This window comes from Clupea harengus, chromosome 12 (assembly GCF_900700415.2).
Source record: "Clupea harengus chromosome 12, Ch_v2.0.2, whole genome shotgun sequence".
In the NCBI taxonomy this organism is placed as follows: domain Eukaryota; kingdom Metazoa; phylum Chordata; class Actinopteri; order Clupeiformes; family Clupeidae; genus Clupea; species Clupea harengus.
In genome coordinates, this window is record NC_045163.1 from 15696017 (window position 1) to 15720202 (window position 24186).

At 39.9% G+C, this 24186-nt stretch overlaps 3 protein-coding genes across 8 annotated transcripts; 2 read left to right on the forward strand and 1 right to left on the reverse strand.

The window, feature by feature from the left end:
* The first annotated feature begins 529 nt into the window (after nucleotides 1–529).
* Nucleotides 530–6256, forward strand: tmem150c (transmembrane protein 150C). Of its 4 annotated transcripts, none has more exons than XM_031578478.2 (8): nucleotides 530–897; nucleotides 2967–3082; nucleotides 3375–3428; nucleotides 3530–3562; nucleotides 3675–3742; nucleotides 4285–4412; nucleotides 4550–4727; nucleotides 5189–6256. In XM_031578478.2, the coding sequence occupies exons 2-8, from the start codon at nucleotides 3009–3011 to the stop codon at nucleotides 5395–5397; spliced, it is 744 nt and encodes a 247-aa protein (XP_031434338.1). In that variant the 5' UTR covers nucleotides 530–897; nucleotides 2967–3008; the 3' UTR covers nucleotides 5398–6256. The 4 variants fall into 4 exon arrangements, with proteins under 4 accessions (XP_031434338.1, XP_031434339.1, XP_012682258.1 ...); XM_031578479.2 differs by lacking the exon at nucleotides 530–897 and adding an exon at nucleotides 904–1441; XM_012826804.3 differs by lacking the exon at nucleotides 530–897 and adding an exon at nucleotides 904–1101.
* On the reverse strand, nucleotides 5979–10879 carry enoph1 (enolase-phosphatase 1). Its single transcript, XM_012815592.3, has 6 exons — nucleotides 10474–10879; nucleotides 10249–10350; nucleotides 8994–9196; nucleotides 8247–8379; nucleotides 7620–7743; nucleotides 5979–7144 (listed from the first exon to the last, which is right to left on the reverse strand). The coding sequence occupies exons 1-6, from the start codon at nucleotides 10555–10557 to the stop codon at nucleotides 7005–7007; spliced, it is 786 nt and encodes a 261-aa protein (XP_012671046.1). The 5' UTR covers nucleotides 10558–10879; the 3' UTR covers nucleotides 5979–7004.
* A 1150-nt stretch (nucleotides 10880–12029) lies between these two features.
* hnrnpdl (heterogeneous nuclear ribonucleoprotein D-like) lies at nucleotides 12030–18520 on the forward strand. Of its 3 annotated transcripts, XR_004164870.2 has the most exons (9): nucleotides 12030–12241; nucleotides 13029–13197; nucleotides 13385–13546; nucleotides 13772–13903; nucleotides 14163–14304; nucleotides 14608–14766; nucleotides 16393–16503; nucleotides 16951–17052; nucleotides 17900–18520. XR_004164870.2 is itself a non-coding variant. In XM_031578477.2 (8 exons), the coding sequence occupies exons 1-7, from the start codon at nucleotides 12153–12155 to the stop codon at nucleotides 16461–16463; spliced, it is 924 nt and encodes a 307-aa protein (XP_031434337.1). In that variant the 5' UTR covers nucleotides 12030–12152; the 3' UTR covers nucleotides 16464–16503; nucleotides 16951–18520. The 3 variants fall into 3 exon arrangements, 2 of the variants coding, with proteins under 2 accessions (XP_031434337.1, XP_012671037.2); XM_031578477.2 differs by having other exon boundaries at nucleotides 16951–18520; XM_012815583.3 differs by lacking the exon at nucleotides 16951–17052.
* Nucleotides 18521–24186: the final 5666 nt, after the last annotated feature.

Genomic DNA, 24186 nt, shown 5'->3' on the forward strand with positions numbered 1-24186 from the left:
ATGGGCAAAAATGTCCAGAAACAAGTGTGCCAAGCTCGTAGCTTCTTTCCCAAGACGCCTTGAAGCTGTAATCGCTGCCAAAGGTGCAGCAACCAAATATAAGGCTAATTATGATAGTTAGCCTTATATTTGTACAGATGTGTAACCCCTAAATATCCTATTTTTGTCAGTAAAATAAAATTGCATATTTCCTAAAAACCTGTTCTCACTTCGTCATTATTGGCTATAGTGTGTAGATGTTTGAGGCAAAATAACTCAATCTATTGTAGTATAAGTCTGTAACGTAATAAAACGTGGAAAAGGTAAAAGGGGTGTGCAGACTCCGGCTTGACTCTATATCTACCTAGATATTAAAATTACATTCGTGACAAAAGAGAAAATTATTTTGTTTTCATTTTATCCCTATGTAACATATGTATGTGTTTTGTTCCCCAACTGTACTTTGCTAATAGTGTTTCTTATGGTCATGTCAATAAAGCAAGTCTACTGAACTTAACTAAACTGAGAGAGAGAAACCTTCACTTGACATCTCACCATAGGCTTTTGGTGTAGGGCTATGCAGCTTGGCTTGCATCACGTCATTAAACTTTTTTTTTTGTATCGACATAATTCGATATATTGTGTAATACCCACACTCGATGATTTACCTTGAGCTTTCTTCTTGAAATAGCCAAGAAGGATATGTTGTTGTTTTTTAAACCGAAACTTCTCGTCTGGGTGCCCGTGTCTTCCAACTTTACCTGCACTGTGCAGCGCCTCCTTCAGACGTTGCAACTCAAATTCCTCTGTTTTGTTATGAACACCTGCCCCAAGTGATCGGACCTAACGATGTCACTGGGTGTAGCTCTATCATTTCTGAGAGAAAATACGGCTATCCTCAGTGCTGCTCCTTTTGAGGTAACGTTAGCCTATCTTTACTTTAACACGCTTTAGCAACGCTTCCTATCCCGACCGTAGTACGATTTCGCTTCATGGAACATTGTCGTTCACTAACCAATTTTGGCAACGGATAATGTCTTTGAAGAGGGTTCATTAAGAACGGATGGTCGATGAAGACGCATCGGCATGAGATGAGGAAACGGTGTCTCACACACACAAGAGGTGCTGACTATTCAAGAGGGAAGCTAAAGATACTGATTCCTCTGACGCTATAATGGCGCATTTAGACCCTGGAATTTGCACATTACGACAGTGAGAGTCCACCATTTTATAGGGTTCGAATAAGGAAGGCAGTTGTCTTTTAATATACTAATAGGACTTGTTTGTAGTATGACACCGTCACTCTCAATTAGACAATGTTAGCTTTTATATATGTATTCAAAACGGGCGTCGTTTTGTTTACATTGACGCGGTTGAAGTGTTATGGAGTAACCTGCTATCCTGCTCGTTGAAAGTTCGTTGTCCAGTGTTGTAAGAGGTTGCATTAGTCAGTTTAAACAAGGTAAATACGTAGCCTACATTTGCAGGTCATTTTTATATTGACACCGAGAGCTGTTGCCTTGGAATACGTTGCTTGTTTGGTATGCATGTGTGTGCGATGATTCATGGGTAATGTAGGGCGAAGTCGAGTTAGTTGGTTTAGGTATCGCAGAAATTATACGGGTACTGTATAGGAAATACTGTTATAGACGGGGTTCGGGAAATGTGTAATCACGAGGGTCATCCGATTAGAATGGAAAAGAATGGAGACTTGGATATTCAGTTTGATTCTTCACTCTTTGTATTGCATTAACAACAATGAAATGGGATAAATTGTAGGTGGGTGTATGTTTGTGTGTGTGTGTGTGTGTGTGTGTGTGAAAGTAAAGTACAAACAGAAAATATACATTAATACACAGCCCTGTAGTAGCCTACCATTTAAATAATGAATTATACAGGGAACTAAAGGTAATAGTTTAACCTCTTCAGCAATGACATGCTACTGGCTTAATCTCAGATCAACAAGGGCATGTACACTAAATGAAAGACTGCTCAAAAGTTAGCATAGGTAAACCCTGTAACACTCGTATTTGTACATTAGCAGCTTATGCTAAGCGAGTTCACGAACAGTGCATCATGCTAGATTAATTAAGTGACAGTGCTCGTAACAATTATGAGAAAGCTAAACTATAACAAACACATAATGACAAGGTAGGCTACAAAGTCAAACTTACGTGTACTTGGACGCACACAACTTCAACAAAGTGCAACGTTCAATTATGTGAAAATATGCCCGAAGTTAACTGCTACTCCATCTAAATATGCCATGAAGCGATATCAAAACATTGCACCGTGAGAAGTGGAGTCACATGACCAACGCAATTACCAAATATGGTCATTTACCGAAACATGGTCTGTCTGGGAAATTTAACAAACTATGGCCAACGACATGTACTGAGCAACGACATGGTACAGGCATTCGATTTAGACAGTGTCTTTCCTCAGTAGAAGGAAAACATTCCGTAATGTTTTAGCTAGACCTCAGATAATATGAACGTGTTCACCGTTCAAATTCATTATTTGTCATGAAGTTGCGTTCAGTTCATCGTTCTCATAAAAATGAACGTATTCAATGACTGGGACTAATCCACCTGAAGGTTATATACTGAGAAGTCCTAATTTACCTCCAACGTGAGTCTGCCTGTGTTCGGATCCACTGAATTCGCATAGGAGCTGTCCGCCAGACTAGTTCTGAAATGGAATGTCATAGCATGCAGGGCAATTTGTTGGCTGCCCGAAGAAGACTGGGAAATAATATGATTGACTATTTAATCAGTTCAAAGTTGACCAACACTTTCATTATTTCGGACTGACTCAGAATGATCATTTCCAGTTATCATTGTTCTTCGATAAAAAAAAGTATGTTTTTTTTGTGTGTGTTTTTCATAATTCTCTGTCAGCGTGAAACAAAAGACTTTCCTGTTAGCGATTGTCTGAGACTTGTAACTGAGGATGCTAATGATTCCATCATGTGCTCTTTGCCACAGAGGGAACGCTAGAGCGCTGTAGAGTGCATACTGTATGAGAGAATGAAGAAGTGCAGTCCCTGGACGTTTCTCCCTATTACATTTTCCCTGTTCACTGCTGCTGGCCTGTGGCTTGTGTAAGTCTTCCACAGTTTTTTTTTATCTGTTGGTGGTCTGTGCCCCTTATTAACTTTGTAACAAGATTGGTGCAGAAAGTAAACAAAACAAAATATTTCTTCAAACTTGGATGTGGTCTCAGTCTTCTTACTTGAAGGAGGGGGTATATGCTGTAGGTTATACTGTATACTTTAGGTTACTTGCACCAGGGGCATTAGACCTTTCATTCCTTCATTGTTATTATTTTGGTAAAGAAATTAGAAGAAAAAAAACTTCATGCTCAATCTAATATGTACCTTCTCTTGCTTTTAGGTATTTTATAGCAGTGGAGGATGACAAAATAGTTCCTCTCAGTTCAGAATACAAGTAGGTGATTTCCCCCCAGTTAAAATGCAGCATATCCAAAATCCAGCATGCCAGATGACTTACATGTTCATCTAATCTTGTCTCACACTTAATTCTCACAGAAGATCAGGACAGAAGTCCCCTCCCTACATAAGGTACAGTCAGTACACAGTTTCATAATTTGACCTAGCAGCAGTGACATGCCTGTTGCTGAAGAGTAAATGTTTTGCTCTTTAATGCTTCTTTACTTGTGTTCATACCTCTCAGCGCGGCAGGCAATGCACCGCCAGCCAGCTGTGTGTTTAGCCAAGTCATGAACATGGCAGCATTTGTGGGTAGGTAGTAAGAGCAGTTTTATTTATTTAATAATCTACATTATTAATTATTATTATTTGCTATTGTTTGTTTACTGTATGTATTCATCATATCCATCTGCAGAATGTGTAAATAATTGTTTAATTGCAATTGTTTGAAAGGCAAATGTATTCTAGAAAAAGAGCAGTTGGAAGGCTAGTTCAAAGATGAGGACTGTCATGTCCAATTACCCTGTAAATGGGGACATGTGGAGTTATAGCTCATTGTACCCATGGCATATGTGCTTGTATTTCAGGAACTCAAAGCACATTCAGTCCTCTGACATTAATCAGCCCTGAGCCCATAAAGCGTACACCATTAAAAATGATCATGTTCAGTAAACAGAATATCCTCATATATATGTTAGGATCTCAGTATGATTCATTATGTTTTTGGTCTGGTCTGTTATTTTCCATCTAAATGGAAAAATATTCTTATATGTGCAACAAATCAAATGCCTTTTGTTATATATTTTTAAAAAAAACATTTAAGATCAAAATGTTCAAATCTGCTATTCTTAAAGGATCCATTCTTGGTGTGCTGCGATACCTTCAGCTGAAACCACGTATGCGCCTGCCATGGATGAACATTGGTAGTCTAGTGGCTTTGTCTCTGGCTTGCCTTGGAATGACCTTGGTGGGGAATTTCCAGGTAGTGAATCCACCATGTTCTATATTAACTCATTCCATCATCTATCTTAATAAATATTCACATGCCTAAAGTGTTTATTATTTTTGACTGACAATCAATGCACAGCTATTGGCTTTTGTTGTGTATCCCTTGACCAGCTCACCAATGATGAAGAGCTCCACAACGTAGGCACATCAATGACCTTTGGCCTAGGAACTCTGTTCTGTTGGGTGCAGTCCGTCATAACGGTGAAGGTAAACTTGCGGAATGAGGGCAGGCGGACAGGTATCCCTCGTTTCCTCTTGTCTGGAGCTGTTACTGCCTGCATGCTGCTTTGTATCCTTGCCGTGTCACATAAATGGTCACCAAACTCCCCTTTGCTCACCTAAAAACTCACTCATTAGGATATCTATGCATGACGCACCTTTTATCAAGAGGAAAAAAAACACCAATGTACAAAAAAATAATGAAGAGCAATGAATGAAAATTCCACTTCCCACTGGTTGCCCCTAATTATTGTTACCATAGTATTTGGTCCTGGCAGAAACTTGCACAGCACTAAACACACCATGTCACAGAAATATTCAAATGTTATGTTTTATTACTTAATACCTTTTATAAGTTCAATGTGTGCTTCTCCTTACTTCATATTGTTGAGAAAAACCAGGAGTTAGGAACATATGTAACAATATGTACATGTTTTTAATAGTTTTATTTATTGCTCGAGTCCAGAGCAATAAGAGCCAAGGTGGAATTGAAATGTTTTTGACCCTCTGACCTTAACCAGCGCTACACAGACTTCACCCTGATGGCCCAGGGTCTTCACATGCATGCTGCCCGGACACAGTGGGCCCTCGTCATGTTCTTTCTTTCCTTTCTGGCCTCCTTTGCCGTTGAGTTCCGCCACTATCACTTTAAGATTGTGTGCACCGATGACCAGGACCCCCCACTTAGTCTGACTGAGACCTTCTCTGAGGTGTCGGAGTACCAATCGGATCAGCTTTAGGACCCAGTGCTGGGGCAGTCATGCTTATTCTCACAGAGCCAGACTAGCTGTAGGATTTGCCAGGAGGGCAGAATCGGAACAAACAAAAACCATTATGAGCAACGGAACACTCTCCAAAGACAACTAATAAAATTGGTTTACAATGCAGGTTGAATTGAAAAAAAAAACTATTTGTAGCAGAAATGATTTGCACTGTTGGACTGGCTCATACAGACATATGGATTCGTTTTTAAAATAGATGCTGTTGCTCCTTATTGCCACACATTCAGTGATTTACCTGAAGCACACCCATTGGTTGGATACAATTATTTGTACTTAGTCCTGACTGACAGGCATGCTGGCCCATAGCCAAAGTACTCTATGACCAAAATGCTGTATCCAGCACAATGTCTTTTTATGATCAATGTCTGTAAGCACTACACCACATGCATGTTTGCCTGAGGAATGTAATCTGCAATAATCTTTGAATGGCTCACTCTTCACTCAACTCACTGAGCACAGCTGTGAAAGAAGACATGACGGGTAAGGAGTCATTACTTTATCATTTGAGTCAAAATGTCTGTGTTAACTGTTTTTTCTGTAAAAAACTAAAAAAAAAAAAAAAAAAAAAGACAAGCACATGAGACCAGGTTGTTTTCCATGTTCCTTTTACTTTCCCAAATCAACATCCCACAAGTGCTCACATTCTTTATCTTCCATTAAAAAAACAAAGAAAAGATTTGAATTTCAGGTTATGACAATTCAGTGCTCCAATCAAACATAATACTGTAGCTATAAGGTATGAACACCAGTTCTTGATGCTAAAATCCCATGACAACTTTTGTAATATTTCATATTATTAAAATGTTGCAGGAAATCAGTTGCACCAATGACTCCTAGTTCAGACCATTGTATCCTCATTCAATGGGTTTGTGGATGTGATGGTAGTCGGTATGTCTGAATTATTTCAGTGCTACAAATTGTTTGCTGAAAAACTGCTGTAACTCAAAGAAATTTTAACATGACTGACATGCCGCCCCCCCCCCCCCCCCCCCCACACACACATTAGAAACATACGAAACATCCACTCATATGGTATTAGTCAATTAGACTGGGCATCTCCTCATCTTACTGTGTACAGGGATTTAGAATACAGTGGAGCCCAACAAACGAGGAGGATGGCTATAGAAATAATATTGTGATTGAGAACCAACTGTTCTCAGGGAATTAATTTGAGGGATTTCTACTGTCACAATACACACAACACTGATTTTGTACTACTGTTCTCTGGGATTGAAACAAAATACTGGTTGAAATCAAGGAATTTCACTAAGACGTGTTAAGTTTGGCACTCGCCACGGGGCCCTTCTATGCTGACACTTCTATTCGTAAGCGAAACTAAAGAACTGGCACATTACGAACACCTCAAGGGCATCTTTATGGCAGTTTCTGTGGCAGCATTATACTGAACACAGTTTTTTTTGTCATCCTTTCACTAAGCAGTGCCTGAGACCATTTTTCCACTCCCCATAAATAACGATAAAAAAAAAACTATAAAAGAAAGACATCTAAAGGAAAGGTTGGCCAGAGCAAAGTAAGAGCTGCAGGAGGACATGCATGTTTCTGTGCTAAGCGCTACCAGTGAGCCCCAACTGGCTGAAGGAGCTGATGGTGCTGTAGTGGGCCGTCTCTTCCTCCGTCAGCTCCATGTTGCCTGGCCTCAGCACCACCGTTACGTTCAGGCCCGCCTCCTCAGCAGCCTTTGCCTCTGCAAGCAGCACACACAGCAAAAGCAATCATTTAATGAAACGATCAATCAATCAATATAATGCTATTCCATTTCTAACCCTAGGTAGAAGAATACCATGTCATTCGTAGAGGCAACAAACTGCATATGTAGAGTACAGACAAATTGTACATGCAGAGATGACAAGCTACTGTACACTGTCTGTCTACTGACTAGCTGAGCAGTCCATCTCATCCACTCGTATTACTATCAACTTATGGTGGATGATACGACTGCAGGCAAGTAGGAACATCAAGTAGGCTATTAAACGATAATGAGTCACAAGCAAACTGTTCAAGACTAGACTAATTCAGCCTATGCCAAAAAAAAAAGATTCCTAAACCTGAACACTCAACATTTGCTGTTACGATTCAAACACAAGGATGGATAAAATTAGTTTGTTTTTCAGACGAGCAACAAGGAAAATCACTGTCTATGTGAAAGAGAAGGTCATCACCTCTTATGACGTCAGTCAGAAACATGATTTCTTCAGGTGCACAGCCTATCCGCTCTGCAATCCTCTCATAGCTTTTACTCTCCGCTTTAGCACCAATGTTTGTGTCAAAATGGCCGTCGAAAAGCTGGGGACAACAAAAACAATGAATGCAAAACTATTGTACAATTCTCAAACAATAAGTTATAAGCACAACCTACGTTTATATTCATTTATTGGAAGGTGGAAGGCAGAAAAAAGACCTGCAAAAAACACCTAAAAGCACCAAAACAATGTACCCCAAGCCAAATTTTACCATCCAATGTGTTAAAGCAATACCCTATAATCCAGGGTCATGGAATTTTAAAATCTCAAATTTGTTGACTGTATGTCTAATGAAATTAATTATGTTATTGTACTCTATAATGTTATGTGTGCAGTGTAAAATTCACTGGAAATGATAGCTTAACTAGCCTAGTGGTAAAGGAACAGAAAAGGTTGTTTCATTTCCATTTGATAATTAGGCCCAACTCCTGGAGCAAACTATGCAATTTTGTGAAATTGTAGGATGTGAAAATTTGAAGAAACGCTTTGAAATGTTGTCAATGAAATGGCTTAGATTCTGTATGAGAATCAATCCAATAGCCTCACGTCTAAAAGGTCTCCTTCCACAGAGTATCCAAACAGCAGCTTCTGTGCCTCCACACTCCCTGAAGAGTAGATGTACACCTTCATTCCCTGCCGTCGCCATGCTCTAATAGCAGGAACTACATCCTGGTACACTCTGTAAACACACACAATGAAAAATAATAGCAGTCATCCTCATGATTTGTGCATGGATTAGACATAAACATGGCATGCTTTTCATTCCATCAATCAGTGCACCTCTAACAGAATGAATATATAAGCATGTTAGTTATTTTATGTAATTTTGGTTTAAAAAGCATTAACGGATTATATACTGCATATAGTAACATATAGTAACATTTTCCTGTTGCGTACTTCTTATATTGACTATACATTTGACTATTTCCACTTCTAAAGGGGCACTGACCACTCCAGATTCCTAAAAATGACCAAGCCTACTCTTCAGTAACACAGAATCTCAACACATTCCCCTGGAGTCAAAAAGGACCCTGTGATACAAATAAATCCACAATTGATTTATTTCTGAACCTACACTAGTGTTACTTTTCGACTTATTATGTGTTCCTGCTGCTCAGCTGGCACGGCATGGTGCCAACACAACCACAGTTGTGAATCTGATATCCAGCAAGTGATAAATTGTGAACCTACACTTTACATTAACTTACCCCTACTTAATGAATTACTGTAAATATGTGTATGTTTGGACTTGGACTGTAGTGTGAGCGCAGTAAGACATTTCCAGCCACTTACTCGCCTTTGATTTTCCCAGTGTTGTAAGCGGCCCTCCACATGTGCCCCTGAAGTTGTTTCAGTGCAGTAGTCTTCCTGTCAGCGGCCATCTGCCACAGAACGTTCTCTACCACCTCCCGGATGGCCTTCTCCTCGTCCGTGTGTACCGTCTGGTCGACAGTGTGTACCGCACATGCTCGGTTCTGCCGATGATCTTCCTCTGTCTATGAGAAGAAGGAAAGAAATGACCTTATAACTCATGGTTTAAATAACAAATGAAATGGCTAGGCCGGTGGGAGGGGGAAAAGTGTTTCCACAACATACAGATTCTCAGTGCTCATTTGTTGTTACTCTGAATCTTTGAGCAGCATTCCAGTGTTGTAATATTGTTTCTGTAATATTATGAAGGTTTATCCACTGGGTTATACAGTATAAACTGATGATTTCACAGATGGATACTTGGGTTTTGGGACATAACAGCAGTGGCTTTAACGACCAAACAAAGTTGCACACAAGCTGATATGCCACGATGATGCCAACAATTAGCCAAAGTAGGCTGATGTAGTTGTGTTACTGAGGATCCCTCTCAAACAACATTGACAGACCTGAATAATATGTGATTGTCTGATTGATTTTCTGACAGTACCCTCCTGACCTATTTACTCAGTGACAGATCCTATGACAGTAAACTAGTACAACCTGGTATTTTACAAAAAACATACACAGCCATACTTGCCTAAACTAATTTAAAGACTCAATGTAAATTCTCACCTACCCCAGCCTTGTGTAATCGTATTGTACATTGCGTCTCAAAGAACACAGTGCAGACAAAACAGCTATATCACCATATAACAAATACTGGCCGAACTTCACAAATGTTTATGTTTATACGATATACAAATCAGTTATGGCTTGGACTGCCTGGGTAACTACTGAAACGCTAATGTGGTCAGCCATGTAACAATAATGGCCTATGGCCATAGGTCTACAATCATTTGCCATTACATACAGCTACCACTCCTCGCCGATGTCAAACCGCTTCAAGTGGACCAGTGTGATGAAGCATAATAAATTAACAAATTACATAACCTAAGGTTTTATAAAAGTTAGTTAAAAGCCATGCAAACGTTAGATAGCCAGCTAGAATTGTCTTCACTGTAACGCCAATGATGCTAACGATACATAGCTCGACCATGTGGCATTAGATAGCTAGGCAAGTAATTTAGCCAAACATAGTTATTATAGCGTTGACAGTATCAAACATTACCGGACCTACCTGTTTCTTTAGGAGATGCACGTCCTGCTTGCATTCATCCTCTTCCCAGTGATCAGACAAATAATCCTCAAGATGCTCCTTAATGTATGGAAACAATATATCCTGTGGAAAAGAAACTAAAACATTCACATCGGGCAGAATTCTAAATTAGCCAACAGACTGTTATGAAGCTACGCTAGCTATGGTGCGCTAGCTGCATGGTTACATTAGCGTGCGGAACGTTACCTTTACAAAGGTGATTGGTGTGGTAGTGCCTTCAATATCTAACAGAAATACACTTATATTTCCTGAAACAGTGACTGTTGCCATTTCCCCTCCTAGCCAGCAAGTTGCTGGCTAACTCTAGCTAGCTTCCTAAGTATAACTCAGCGAAGAAATGAGAATCGTCAAAGCCAGAAAATATGGTTTTACACTAGCGTTGACATTAAGTCTATCTCTCCTAATTGATGACACAAACAACCTATCTTCAAGCCAAACACAGAGCACAGACAACTACTTCAGGCTATATCTAAACTAGGTTAGCAAGCTAAATCTAATCCCGAGTGGTCGACATGAATGGACAAACTAGTCTAACTGCAGAGACAGACACCGTCATGTACTGCAACGATCCCTTTCTGGTTCAAAAGCCTCGAGCACTCGACTGCACAGCAGCTCCTCCTGGTGTCAGGCGTGTAGAGCTGTTCTAATAGGGAAAATCTCTGTTGGTATTGACTCCCACTAAAATGCCAGGGAATGCTACCTGTAATATAAACAGAATGTATGCTAGGATATTTCGTTGAACAAACGGGCATTGTATATGCAGATATCTCAATTACTTTAATCACATACTTTATTTATTCTTTTTCGATTTCTTAATATAGCATTGCATATGAAATTGTGATGCTGAAGTCTCACAGTTTTTAACAGGAACAAGTCCACTTCTGGTAAGAAGAGGGGTTTCTTCTCTTATGGCTTTCTATGTAGTATGCAAACTCTCTTGGTCCATCGTTTGTCTAAAGTGTGGTATGGCACTTCCTAACAAATACTCAATGGGACAAATGTGCGACCTATTTGACAAGTAGGAGCTGTCGTATACTGTCATACAGCCAAACCATGTGCTTTGTCTGGCACATGCAATTTTTTGCCATTTAGTTTTCAGTGGAGTTTGCTCTTTTCCAGAATGCTTTGAAGTACACCAAACATTGTTTAGAAATCAGTGATAGACCAAATTTCTCTACCTGGCTGTACCCATCTATTCATTTGTTTGCTTAAGGCAAGAGTTTCAGCTGTCAACGCTCTGCTGAAAAGTGTGTTGGTATGACGCATGCAGTGTTGTGTCTGGGTTAAGTTAAAAGGTTCAATCTGTTTGTGATAATTGTATAATACAATAAATAATGAGTGGTGTAAGAAGTTACAAAAAGAAACACCATCACCTTTACTAATCCACCCCATCCAATATTTTAAGAAGATTTTAAGTTGGCTCTTGGACTCAAGTCATCCTACTTAAATATTTCCACCTACATGGGGTCACAGTTTGTATGCTTTGGGACACAAATGAACCTCCCTCCCTAGTTAGGCCTGTTCAGTAGCCTTTTCATGCCCTTTTTACAACACAGAGATTTTGCAAGAAAGAGTACTACATCTACTCTGACAATGTTCCATGATCTGCATACCACGATATCGCTCCAGTAATGTAAAATGAATAAAGACATTCAAGGAAAGCGATTACCGTGTTTGCTTTCCGTAGCCAATAGCCACGCCTCTTAGACAATCTCCCCCCCTTCCTCTTTGTAGGTGAGTGACATCACGGCCTTTGTAGGCAGCCATTTTATCAAACGCGGTGAGCCGAAAGCACTTGAGGGGATTAGGTTTTCCCGGTTTTTCATAGTTATATAAAATATACTTTGATTAAGACAGTAGGCGTAATGGAGACAGACGGTCTGAATGACTTCACCTCAGACGAGTGCCCAGAGGGATCTAAAATAAATGCAAGCAAAAATCAGCAGGATGATGGGTAAGTATTCTGTATTCGTAGTTAGCAAAAATAGCTAACGTTAGCGAACGGCAGACCGGCCTGCAGATTTATTTTGCGTAACGTTAGTATGTGTGATCTAGACTCGGGCTATGCGTTTATACAGAGTCATTTACATCTAGCACTCGGCAAGTGCGTTTGTTTGTAATTTTATTTCCCAGAAGTTTGGCCTAAAGGTGGTCCAAAGTAAGGTTAGCTATCGTCCGGATGCTAATTAGCAGTCTGCGTAGTTTAGGAAGTAAACCAGCTAGCTTACGAGGACAGCGTTAGCTAAAATAACGGATATTTATTAATGTAGATAGGTTCGTAGTAATGGAAGTCGCAGTGTGATTCTTAACTTTTTGATAATTGTTCGCTGATAACTTTTGTAAATTTGTAACCAGTAAAATAAGTAGCCAGCCAAAAATAGCTGATAACGTCAGTCAACGTCAACCTAGCTTTCTGGCGTTTATGTTGTCATGCAATATTGGTGCTTGCGATTTTCTATTCATCAATCACTAAATCGACCTACTTCCAGACCCCTTTGATTAGATTATTTATTGTGTCCTTGTTTTCTTGCTTACGAGTATTGTGATGGTATGTCTTTGGTCAGTAGTTTGTTAGTGTGGAGACTAGTTGACCTCGCTCGCAAGCTCTTAGCAAGGCAAACACATTGACGTGGCTAGTTGGGTTCTGTGCAGATGTTGAGTTGCCGCGCGCTTGAGATGTCTCTGTGTGTGTCTGACCTTTTAAATGCACTTGTTAATAGGAAACATTGTGTTATTAACAGGAAAATGTTTATTGGTGGCCTCAGCTGGGACACCAGTAAGAAAGACCTTAAAGACTACCTTTCAAAATTCGGAGAAGTACTAGACTGCACGATTAAAACAGATGCCGTGACCGGGCGGTCAAGGGGTTTCGGATTCGTACTCTTCAAAGATGCAGAGTGTGTTGATAGGGTAAGTAAACTAAGCTTGCCCATATCACGTTACCTAAAAACAAAATGCTTTGTGCTATTCAATTTTTTAAATGAATAACATGAACAGTTCTGTGTTTTACAGAATTGGTCTGATGCAGTATCGTTTTACCATAGTCAAGTCGTTTACCTCTACGTGAAGAACTCACTAACTATCCTTCTGTGCGCAGGTTTTGGAGCTGAAGGAGCACAAGTTGGACGGGAAGCTCATTGATCCCAAAAGAGCCAAAGCCATGAAAGGGCAGGAACCTCCTAAGAAGGTCTTTGTTGGTGGCCTGAGCCCAGAGACAACAGAAGACCAAATCAGGGAATACTTTGGGACGTTTGGAGATGTAAGTTGCAATAGCTTTAGTCTTGCTTAGCAGTTATGTTACATTGTCGTTAGTGCTTTGTTAAGTGAGTCTTGCGTAAATGTCGAAAACCTCAGCTAGTCTGTCCAGGTTGTAATTAACACTTCATTATGTGAAATAAAAGTGTTCTCTGTAGACACATAAAAACTGGTTAAGCACCTTGTATGTTGTTTATATTAACTGATGATCTTATTGTCATCTTCATAGATTGAGAATATTGAACTTCCCGTTGACGCCAAAACGAATGAAAGGAGAGGATTCTGCTTTGTGACCTTTGTGGAGGAGGAACCCGTTCAGAAGCTCCTGGAGAACAGATACCATGAAGTTGGACCAGGAAAGGTACCAACGATACCATGGCACTTCCGACAAATACTCATCTTCCTATTGAAATGTAGTTTCTTGTATGTATGTATGTATGTATGTAGTTTTTTTCTGCTAAGCCCTTACATGCATGGCAGAAATGCTGACATGGTGTTTACTTAAACTGTGATTCTTGATGTGCACAAGCAGAATAATATTGCTTATTTTCTCCTTACATTGCTTGACCAATCAATCATTTCTACTTATATTTTAACCATTTATTCTCTTTCACTTTTAGTGTGAAATCAAAGTTGCCCAGCCCAAGGAAGTGTACAGGAAACAACAGAATAGGGCAGAGGGCCGAGGAGGCTACGGCGGTAGAGGAGGAGGAGGAGGAGGAGGAGGAGGAGGAGGATTCCGGGGCCGTGGTAGAGGAGGAGGTACAGTATCGACTTTGTCTGTCTCCGTTTAATAGCTTATTTCTGCGCACAGGCTTTTGTTATGCTTACCTTTAAAGCTCTAGAAAGACCAGGCGTGGTAAACGTTTTGGCTTTGTAATGTTGAGTGGGTGAGAAGCATTCGGACATGGAGTGTTAACAAAAAAAAACATTAGTGATTACGTAAGTAGATACATATCAATACAAACTGCAAACAGATCCCAGTTCTGTGTAAGTAAACGAATGGTGTAGCAATCACAATAGCACATTGTTTTATCAAATGTACCCTTTCTCATCTATACATAGGTCAAAATTACGGTCAAGGTTACGGTAACTATTACGGACAGAGCTACGGAGGTTACGGAGATGGATACAGCCAGGGATACAATGGCTATACAGGCTACGACTACACTGGCTACAACTATCAGAATTATGGATATGGTCAGGGTGACTATGACTACACTGGTAAGGACCTGAGAAATCTTTCAAGTCAAACACGTGTCTGTTAAAAAAGTGCATCAATGTTAACTGTCATAGAGAGCGGAAGTGTTGGTGGTTTTATTAATATGCTTAAAGGAAAAGTCAGCCATTCTGTTGATATTTGAACATAAGACAAACAAATACACCCCTCCCTTCAGTGTTCCTTAATGACCCTGCAAATTCATGGACACGTGTTGCCAAGGCAACATCACTAACAACTGGGCTAGCTGACCAAAAGAGAAATATGGTGTAATCCAGAGCATCTGCTGCAAGAGGGCCAACGATTGACATGGACAGTTGAGATGGTTAGATGTTCCAGTCTTGTAAGGCATGGAAGTGGATGTGTCTAGCAAAAAAAAACATAAAACATCATCAAACGAACGGCATGCAAACACAGCATCCAAAACATAACAGAGTAAACATGTGAATTAGTTGTTTAGACTGTTTTAACAAAAGAGAGGACTGTAGTTAAGCTAACAAGGAAGGTTAAGTTACCCATCATAGCATTTTGAATTGTGCTTCAATCCAAATAATCCCACTGTGCTAGCAAACTTGTGGTTTTGGATCTTCGTGGCTGCAAAACCCATTGAAAATGTTGTATAGACAAATGTCGTGATCTAGAGCGAACAGCAACACAGCAAATAATGTGAGTAACGTAAGTTGTTAGCAAACTGTTGCTGTAGTTGGTGCTGTGAAGCTAATATGCAAAGAGGATGAGACTGTTTCCCAGAGCCAGCACACCAGCCCCAGACAGCGATACTTTTATCTCTCCTACTACTATGGCTGACATCACAACAGCATATCTTGGCAAACTAGAAAGTACGTTGAATGTCCATGGCATGGGCAAGTAATTTAACGTTATCTGTCACACACGTGACCCAGCTACCTGCTTGCAAGCTAACCAGTTGGGGTTAGCCATTCCAAACATTATGATAAATACAAATGAGACAAAACAGTACTGATCTATTGGCTCTGTAAAACATGCCAACGCTAAAGTTACCCACCTGTCAAGCAAGAACTGAAACCTCAGCATCCGTCTTCATGCGTTTCAACTCGGAGGGCTCCCCACCGCTGGAAAGCCTCACCGCAGTAAATCATGGCACTTCTTTTTCAATTATTGTTCTTCTGACCACCTCCTCTTTGGTTGTTTCTCTGCCATCTCTCCTTCTTGACAATGTGATTGTTGTGGAGTTCACTACATTAGTCTCTCGCTCTCATTTCCCCATTGCACTATCTCCCCTCCTCTGCCCCTTCCCTGTCCTTTGGGCGAGCCTGAAACCCCCACCCTGCTAATTGGCTAGGCTAGTGTTGTGTGTCTCGGTCAGTGCCACTTTGTTTGTTTCCCATTTACAGGGTCAGGGCTGTGTACACTGAATTGTTTTCACAACAAGTTAGTGGACCACGAAGACACTAGCTGAATTTGACTAAATATATTGGATTAGAATCACTGACTGCTCCTTAATGCTACTGATTGGTTCATTAGCTGATGTCATGATAATCACTTGAAAAGTTACAATAATCTGTTAGTATGATCTGCAATATGTCAATATGCGACAATCTTGAATATGTCTCGGGTTTATCTAACCTTTCTGGCTTAATGTGTTCCTTCAGGCCAGCAAAGCAGCTATGGCAAGGCATCACGAGATGGCGCAAACCACCAGAACAACTACCAGCCATACTGAGGGATTGACTAGACCTGCTTAGATAATTTTATTTCCCTTGGTAAGATCCTTAACCAAGATGTAGCTTTGGCCTAACCACAAAAGTTTAAAGATCAATAGACACATAAACAATTGGATAATGATACGAAACAAGCTTTGCTTCACATTTCTATTCCCAATGCCAAAACTAAAATGAATTGTCTATAGATCTTTAATTGTTAATGCTGGTTTAGAGGTATGCCTCAAAGTTTCTTTGAATTTTCATTTGTTTTTAAAGCTTTCGGGAAAACGTAAGCGTTTTTCTGTAGATTTCCTTTCCTTTTTGTTTTTTGTGTTTTTCTTGGTCTCTTCCTCCTGCTTTTTAACAGGTGATCATAAGGATAGAGCATAGAGACTTGATAGCATTGTTAACAGGTAACGTACTGCTAATGGGCACAAAGTAAGGACCTATCCTTATTTCTCCTCTCCTTTCCTAATTCTGATATTGTACCTTGTTTGTACCTGCCAGCGGGAACTTCATTGCAGGCCGTGTGTCACCTGACCACAAATCTCTGGGCGTCGCACATAGCGGGCAGAGAGCCAGGCATGCACAAGAAAACGCTGTCCTGTGGTATGGTCTCTTCAACCTTCCTGTACCAGCGTTAATAAAAAACAAACAAACAAAGAAAGCACACACAGCCAAAAACAGCATAAACTGAGAAAGGAAGTGACTTCTCTTTTCAACAATTTTCTTTAAAGTTGTTGTGGATGTTTTGTTTAACAATTTCTGAAATGGGTCTCTTACAGGGCTTTAAATAATGAAATCTAAAGAGTGATTTCAAAATGTCATTTTTTTATTGTGCACTTCTCTGTTTTATTCTTAGTGTGCTTGTATTTCAGTTCTGGAACTTCAGAGGTTTTTAATTTCCTTTGTTTTGGTTTCCTTAAATAATCCCCCTGTAAAATTGCATAAACTCATAATGCTTGCTTTTTCTTTAGAGCCCCTAGAGAACTCCAAATGATACACCACGAGCCTTTTTTGTGATTAATTTTAAAGCGTTAATAATACATTTTAAAGATCATATGTAAACGCACTTTACTGAGCCAAAAAAAGCTGACCCCAAAAAACACCTTTAGAACCAGCCTTAAGGGCTCAAATTGGTTTGAAATGTCTTTAAATTGCTTTAGAAGTCTTAAGTGTAAATGATCAGATGCACTCCTTTATGGTGAAGTTGTCCCATAGCAGAGGAGCTGAAGCTTTTGCTGGCTGTTGTCTTTTGTTCTCCTTGCTTTCTTCCTCCTGATAACTGAAAAGTTGTACATATGATCTTTAATCTGTTACAGTACATTTTTTATAGCTTAAAGTTGGCAGCTCAAGAAGTGAACAGTCAAGCAAGGAGGTGAAGTTTTTTTAAAGAAAAACTTCAAAGTAGTCCTGGGTGACTGATCTAAGCCTGTTTTTTCGTTTTCTGTTGCAGGTGGACAAGCTGACTGCGAGAGTGGCTACTTTTGGAGGCAGCTTGTGGATTCCTATTCCTAACGAATCAGTCTTCGCGTATTTTTCATGATAAAGGCCCTGATTTTCAGTTGTCCTCTGGAGATGAAGACATGCTTTGTACATAGTGAGGATTTTTAGCGTTTGTGTTTTTTCTTTATTTTTATTTTATTTTCTCCATACATGTCCTCTTGTGCTCTGTTGGAGGTGTTGTAGCGTTTGAGCTGACCTTATGTTCTTAAATCCGTTTTCAGAAAGTGACCTTTTTGTTTCTGTTTTAATTTTCTCTGAGGTTTTGGATAAAGGGATCATTAAATCAAGGGTACCATATTGTTGCGTTTTGTGTTGTGTGTGCTGTTCCATTCTTTTCAAGGCTTAACAGTCGGGCAGTTTAACTCCAGACAGGCCTTGACTAAAATTTTAAATCTTCTACCATCTGGCAGTTGTACATCAATGTAGAAACTGGTATAGTGATTGTACCACTTTGACACAGAACTTCCAGTTATGGGAGAAACTTGAGAAGTTACAGAGCTGTGCAGTTGAAAAGTACAGATACTTCTTGACTGAAACCTCCAAATGCCCATTAAAAACATTTTCCACTATATTTGGTGAACCAGGATGATTTGTTTCCAGTACATGTGCAATGTGAAAAAAAGAAATGCCTGAAACATGCAGGAAGAAACCATGTCTAGTAGTATACGTGTACTTTAGATTCTCTTTAGATTTACAGATGGATACTTATTCAACTGCCAAATCCTATAATCTGCACCCTGAGAGATTACTCCTGATCACTTCTGTGTTCATTAGTACATCTTGTTCTATTAGTCACGCGTCTTTAGACCTTAGAAGTAGGTGCAGTAATGAGCTGTACTCACAAAGGTTGGTTTCATAGACTTGTGGCAAGCTTTATAATGTCTGATATTTTTTTTGCCAAAGGTCAGAACAAAAGCTGCCTTGTCATTCATAAACGTTTTGTGCTTTTGATACAAATGGACCCAAAAATAGTATGGTATGGCAAGAGTCACAGAACCTAACAACTATTCTGACAGGGCTTGATCATCACTCACTATACATGATAATGTTTCTCATCTAAAGACTTGAAACAACCTTTGTTTCCTTTTGTGAGGAAGGAACACAACGTTACATTATGGAAACTTAATGTCATGTAGCCTAGAAACAATTTAGAGGTTGGTACTTCTACAAAAATGGTCTATCTACTGGTGAGAAAATGGCCAAGCAACAAAAGAATCCTCAGTCTGTAGGATTCGCATTTATTATAGGCAGGGTTGATTTTCATACAAAACAATGTAGAATCCAGTAAGACGAGATAACTGTGTCTTACAAATATTAGGCTATGTTATCTGCTGGCCTGGCCCTCAGAACATCCGAAATTTGTCAATGCCTTGGGTCTCCATCGTGTTTAGTGGGGCGCTATTAAACAAACCGTATGAAACCTTATTACCATTTATTTAAAAAAAAAGTCCACTGTTAAAAATCCGTAGAACCACGCGATGGCGCTGTTTTACCTAGTCAATCATTTTTCAATGTGATGTAAATCACATACATGCAAGAGCGTAACCATGGTATAGACATATTGGGGGTGGGGGGTCCAAATGAATACCCTTCCCCATTGTTACTTTTTTTTTTTTTTGCTTTGCCTGTCTCTATCCCTGTCTCTCTGTGCTGCCTGCATTGTGACCACATGTCATTTTATCAGAAGAACAGCGACTGACCTTCATGATCTATCATTTAATATTCTGCTTTTATGAGGCTGCTCGTTTAATTTGCGTACACATTTAGCTCGGTATCAAGTTACTGTCTGAAAAAAACACGTATGCTCGGCTGCTGGTCCACTTTTCTCCGCTTTTTAAGTAACCTTAATTCCTCCATTACTCTAGCTCCTCTCCACCAAGTTAACTAACGTTACTTTCTTTGCTCTCCACTGACTGACGAAAAAGTGTTAGGTAACCATGACAACGCAGAACGACGCAAGGTGGATTCAAACGAAACCACACAAGTTTACAGGAGGGCGGAGTCACAAACGGAAAAACATTGAAAATAAATAGGACATAACAAGAGACCGATCCATTGACAGGGTTTGTAAGTAGAAGATGGGTTGACTCAAAAACGATCCGCATACGGATGTAATTCTAGAATGTTGATTGTGGGTTTTATACCTGCTAGGGTGCTCATATCTACTAGGGTACGTCATAGAGTCTGTCGCGATTGTGACGTCTCGACTGCTTATTTGTCAACGGAGTATTACATTCCGCTACTTCATTGGTCAGAATTTATTTGCTGCCCGATTATTTTGCCGGTAGGACCCCGTAAACAATTAATTACCAGTATCGAGTTATACAGTACCAATCGCGAACTGTACAGTAGCTACTTAGCATGCTAATATCTAAGTGATCCAGCTATTCAGAAAAGTTGTGATTCCCGTCACGAAACACTCGTTTTTTCTGTAATCAACGACACAAACTAATCATCCGTTGCAATACAAAAATAAAGTTTAGCTTAGTCACCTGATGCTAGTTAGCTAGCGACTGTAGCTACGAGACTTACCTGATGCTAGCTAGCTAGCTAGCGGCTGTAGCTACGAGATTTACCTTTTACCAAACCTGATTTTAAATACAGCGGTATAATTCACTCGATAAATACATCGGTGGGTAGATTAAGAAAATGTAACTAACGCGTTTTTACGTGAGTCTGAATATGAGGCTTGGCCAACAATTAGCTCTAAATGTCGAAACACTTGGTTTATTTACAACACGTATGCCATCAATACTTTCTCCAATATCAATTAATTTTCTTTGATAATTAAACTGTCTCTGATATACAGTACTGTGCAAAAGTTTCAGGCAGGTGTGAAACAAATGCTGTAAACTAAGAATGCTTTCAAAATGGAAGTGTTAACAGTTAATTTTTTCATCAATTAATAAAATGCAGTGAATGAACAGAAGAGAAATCTATATCAAATCAATATTTGGTGTGATTCTTCCAGGTACACTAGCACACAGTTTTTGAAGGAACTTAGCTGGTACGTTGTTCCAAACATCTTGGAGAACTAACCACAGATCTTCTTGGATGTAGGCTTCCTCAAATCCTTCTGTCTCTTCATGTAATCCTAGACAGACTTGATGATTTACAGCATTTTTTCACACCTGCCTAAAACTTTTGCACAGAACCATGTCACCACCTCTGTTTCAATGCAACTTGGCTTACATTACATTTGAAAAAAATTACACATATAAACATTGCAGAACTATGACAGTGTACAGAGTTGTTTTATATATTATTTTGTTGGTCGATACGTCAAACCGCGACAGACAAAATGGCGTCTATGACGTACCCTAGTAGATATGAGCACCCTAGCAGGTATAAAACCCACAATGACTCAAAAACGATCCGCATACGGATGTAATTCTAGAATGTTGATTGGTTAAGATGAGTTACCAGGCAGGAACTGGCTAATAGCAGGACCTCTATTTTTTCGCTGAGCTACAACGTCGTTTGCCTGACTTTTAAACGATCGTTTTATTTTTTTATTTTAATTCTGTGAAGTTATAAGTTTTAATACTCAACTGTTTTGTTAACCGAATTTATACAAAGTCATACGGCTAAACAAACAACCGACTTGTTCACCGAACTTTTCAACCGTGGAAAATACATAGCAGCAAGCTAACGTAGCTAAACGATGCATTAGCTTAGCCTGGTAGTCAACCTGTTGACATCCTATCTTGGTCGCATCGGGTTTAATTAATTAGACAATTAACAATTAATTAATTAATTAATTAATTAATTAATTAATAAACACGTCTCTTACCTTGAACGTCTACTCCTCATGTCACGAAGTTGCTACACTAACTGTATGTAACACTATGCACAAATGCAAAATATATCCAAGACAATATAGCATATCAATGCAGCAACCTAGAAATGCTAAGCCCCTGAACTCCTATGCATACTACAGGTTATTGAAATCAGTTTCCGAGAATGGCAAACAACAAATATGTTTGCGAAGAAAAGAGCAACCTTCCTCGCAATTTGTTTGTAATGTTAGTTACAACCAGTCAACAGTTTTACAGAGGTATAGAAAACATTGGTGATAGAAACTAGGTTGTAAAAAAGGTTCCCAATTAACGTCTTTGAAACCAATCTATTTATTTAGTGACATAATCTTGACAGTGACACATAACTGCTCTGAACTTTGACTGACAGCTGAGTACTTACACATTACAGCCATCAGTAGAGCTAGCAATAAATACATTTTCCAAACCAAGTGCAGTAATTACACTAGGGTGCAGATGTATATGCACACACATGATAAACAACATCTGAACGAATTTAAATACAATTCAATAGCAAACATTGAAAAAACTATGACAGTGTATGTTTTTTTTTTAATTTGATGCAAGACATTCAGTGTCGGGTGATTGCAGGGAGATAGGTGCCTGTCTTCAGGTGCAGTGTCTTGTATGCTGTGGTCAGTCTAAATTAATTGAGTCTTGATGTGTTCCATTCAGTAGACCTGTGGAAATATACTGCAAAGCATATACTTGTTTTAAAAACATGATTACTAACACCATTCAAAACAAGACCTGTTTAGTTGAAAGCCCACTCACCACGTCAAGGTACAGGTTATGGGTGGGGTGTTAGTGAGACAGGACAAGACAAGACAAGACAAGGTGTAGGAGCCATTTCTATCCACCTTTTAGTTAGGTTTATTTTAATGTTACTTATTTTAGCCACTTGGGCGAGTATTGCACTGGGTGTGGCTCGTCACAGGAAATTGGGTATATCTACAGGTGTGATTACTCAATTAGGGAAAGGTGTGGATGGCGGGGAACACACGCCGTCCACACTGAGGCTTATAGGATAGCCTCCACACAAGGTTAATGAAAAAGAAAAGGATGCTTAGATACTTTTAAATAACAAATGTGTATAACAGACATATGTGACAGACATACAAACTTCACAGGGACATACATAGAACATGGTATACATATAACATACATTTAAAGGGGAAAATGGAGAGAGAACCAAACTTACCTGTCCCCTTACAAAAAACAGTAAATACAACCTGTGACGCACGTCTAACCCCAGGTGTGCGCTGACAGATTGCACGCCGCACTTGGGAACCGTAAAGGACTTCCTACAAGCGCAACGCACGCACTGCTCGCTGACCACACCTGTAAGACAGTAAAAACAAGGCACATCTTTCTAACCCCAGGTGTGCGCTAACCACACCTGTAAGACAAAGTCTAACCCATGTGACCGGTGACAGAAGCAAGGCATGTCTAACTCCAAGTGACTGGCATTGACTAGGGAACGCCAGCAGCAGGGCACAACTTTACCTTATCTAACCGAACCTGTAAAGCTACAGTACGACGCATTTAACCCCAGGTGTCCGCTGACCGAACCTGTAAAGCTACAGTACGACGCATTTAACCCCAGGTGTCCGCTGACCGAACCTATAAAGCTACAGTACAACGCATTTAACCCCAGGTGTCCGCTGACCGAACCTATAAAGCTACAGTACAACGCATTTAACCCCAGGTGTCCGCTGACCAAACCTGTAAAGCTACAGTACAACGCATTTAACCCCAGGTGTCCGCTGACCGAACCTATAAAGCTACAGTACAACGCATTTAACCCCAGGTGTCCGCTGACCAAACCTGTAAAGCTACAGTACAACGCATTTAAACCCAGGTGTCCGCTGACCAAACCTGTAAAGCTTTATTTTAACGCAGACCAACGAGACGGGGCAGTAGCACCACGCCATCTGGCTTAATGCCATTGATACAGCTTAAAGTTCTTTCCGTAACACAACTATGTGCTGTCCAGTCACGACACCACAACGTGTATGCGTCTGTGGTAAGGGCGTGGAACACGGCTTTGTCCTGTGAAAACAAAAAAACCCAGAGTAAACTTCCACAAAACAATAACAGATACTGGTAGGTTGTCAGACTAGAGAGAAAATAGAAACTACTTACAGTGGAACGTTGTTTGTGATCTGCAGCAATCACTGCAACGCACGTATTCACAATCTACAAGAAAGAAAAAGAAATTTGATGACAACATGATAGGAAAAAAGTAAAATAAAAATGTATTTCTAAGTTTTACTTACATCATCGGTCAGCCAGTTGAACTCTGGGCCTGCCAGACTGTCTAAGTCGCGAAACGTGGCACGACAACTTCCAATGCTGATCAAGACCGCGTCTTTGTCCACATCATTGCGGATCTGTTGCGTCAGTACCTGATGGATTG

Bases quoted from the DNA above. Each gene is read 5' to 3' on its own strand.
- tmem150c (XM_031578478.2), top strand. From the start codon at position 3,009: ATGAAGAAGTGCAGTCCCTGGACGTTTCTCCCTATTACATTTTCCCTG. The intron at 4,413-4,549 runs GTAGTGAATCCA...TCCCTTGACCAG, and splicing joins CCTTGGTGGGGAATTTCCAG to CTCACCAATGATGAAGAGCT. The intron at 4,728-5,188 runs GTATCCTTGCCG...AGCGCTACACAG, and splicing joins TACTGCCTGCATGCTGCTTT to ACTTCACCCTGATGGCCCAG.
- enoph1 (XM_012815592.3), bottom strand. From the start codon at position 10,557: ATGGCAACAGTCACTGTTTCAGGAAATATAAGTGTATTTCTGTTAGAT. The intron at 8,380-8,993 runs GTAAGTGGCTGG...GTGTGTTTACAG, and splicing joins ACTGGGAAAATCAAAGGCGA to AGTGTACCAGGATGTAGTTC. The intron at 7,145-7,619 runs GTGATGACCTTC...TGCTGCTTGCAG, and splicing joins TCTGACTGACGTCATAAGAG to AGGCAAAGGCTGCTGAGGAG.
- hnrnpdl (XM_031578477.2), top strand. From the start codon at position 12,153: ATGGAGACAGACGGTCTGAATGACTTCACCTCAGACGAGTGCCCAGAG. The intron at 13,198-13,384 runs GTAAGTAAACTA...TTCTGTGCGCAG, and splicing joins ATGCAGAGTGTGTTGATAGG to GTTTTGGAGCTGAAGGAGCA. The intron at 13,904-14,162 runs GTACCAACGATA...TTTCACTTTTAG, and splicing joins ATGAAGTTGGACCAGGAAAG to TGTGAAATCAAAGTTGCCCA.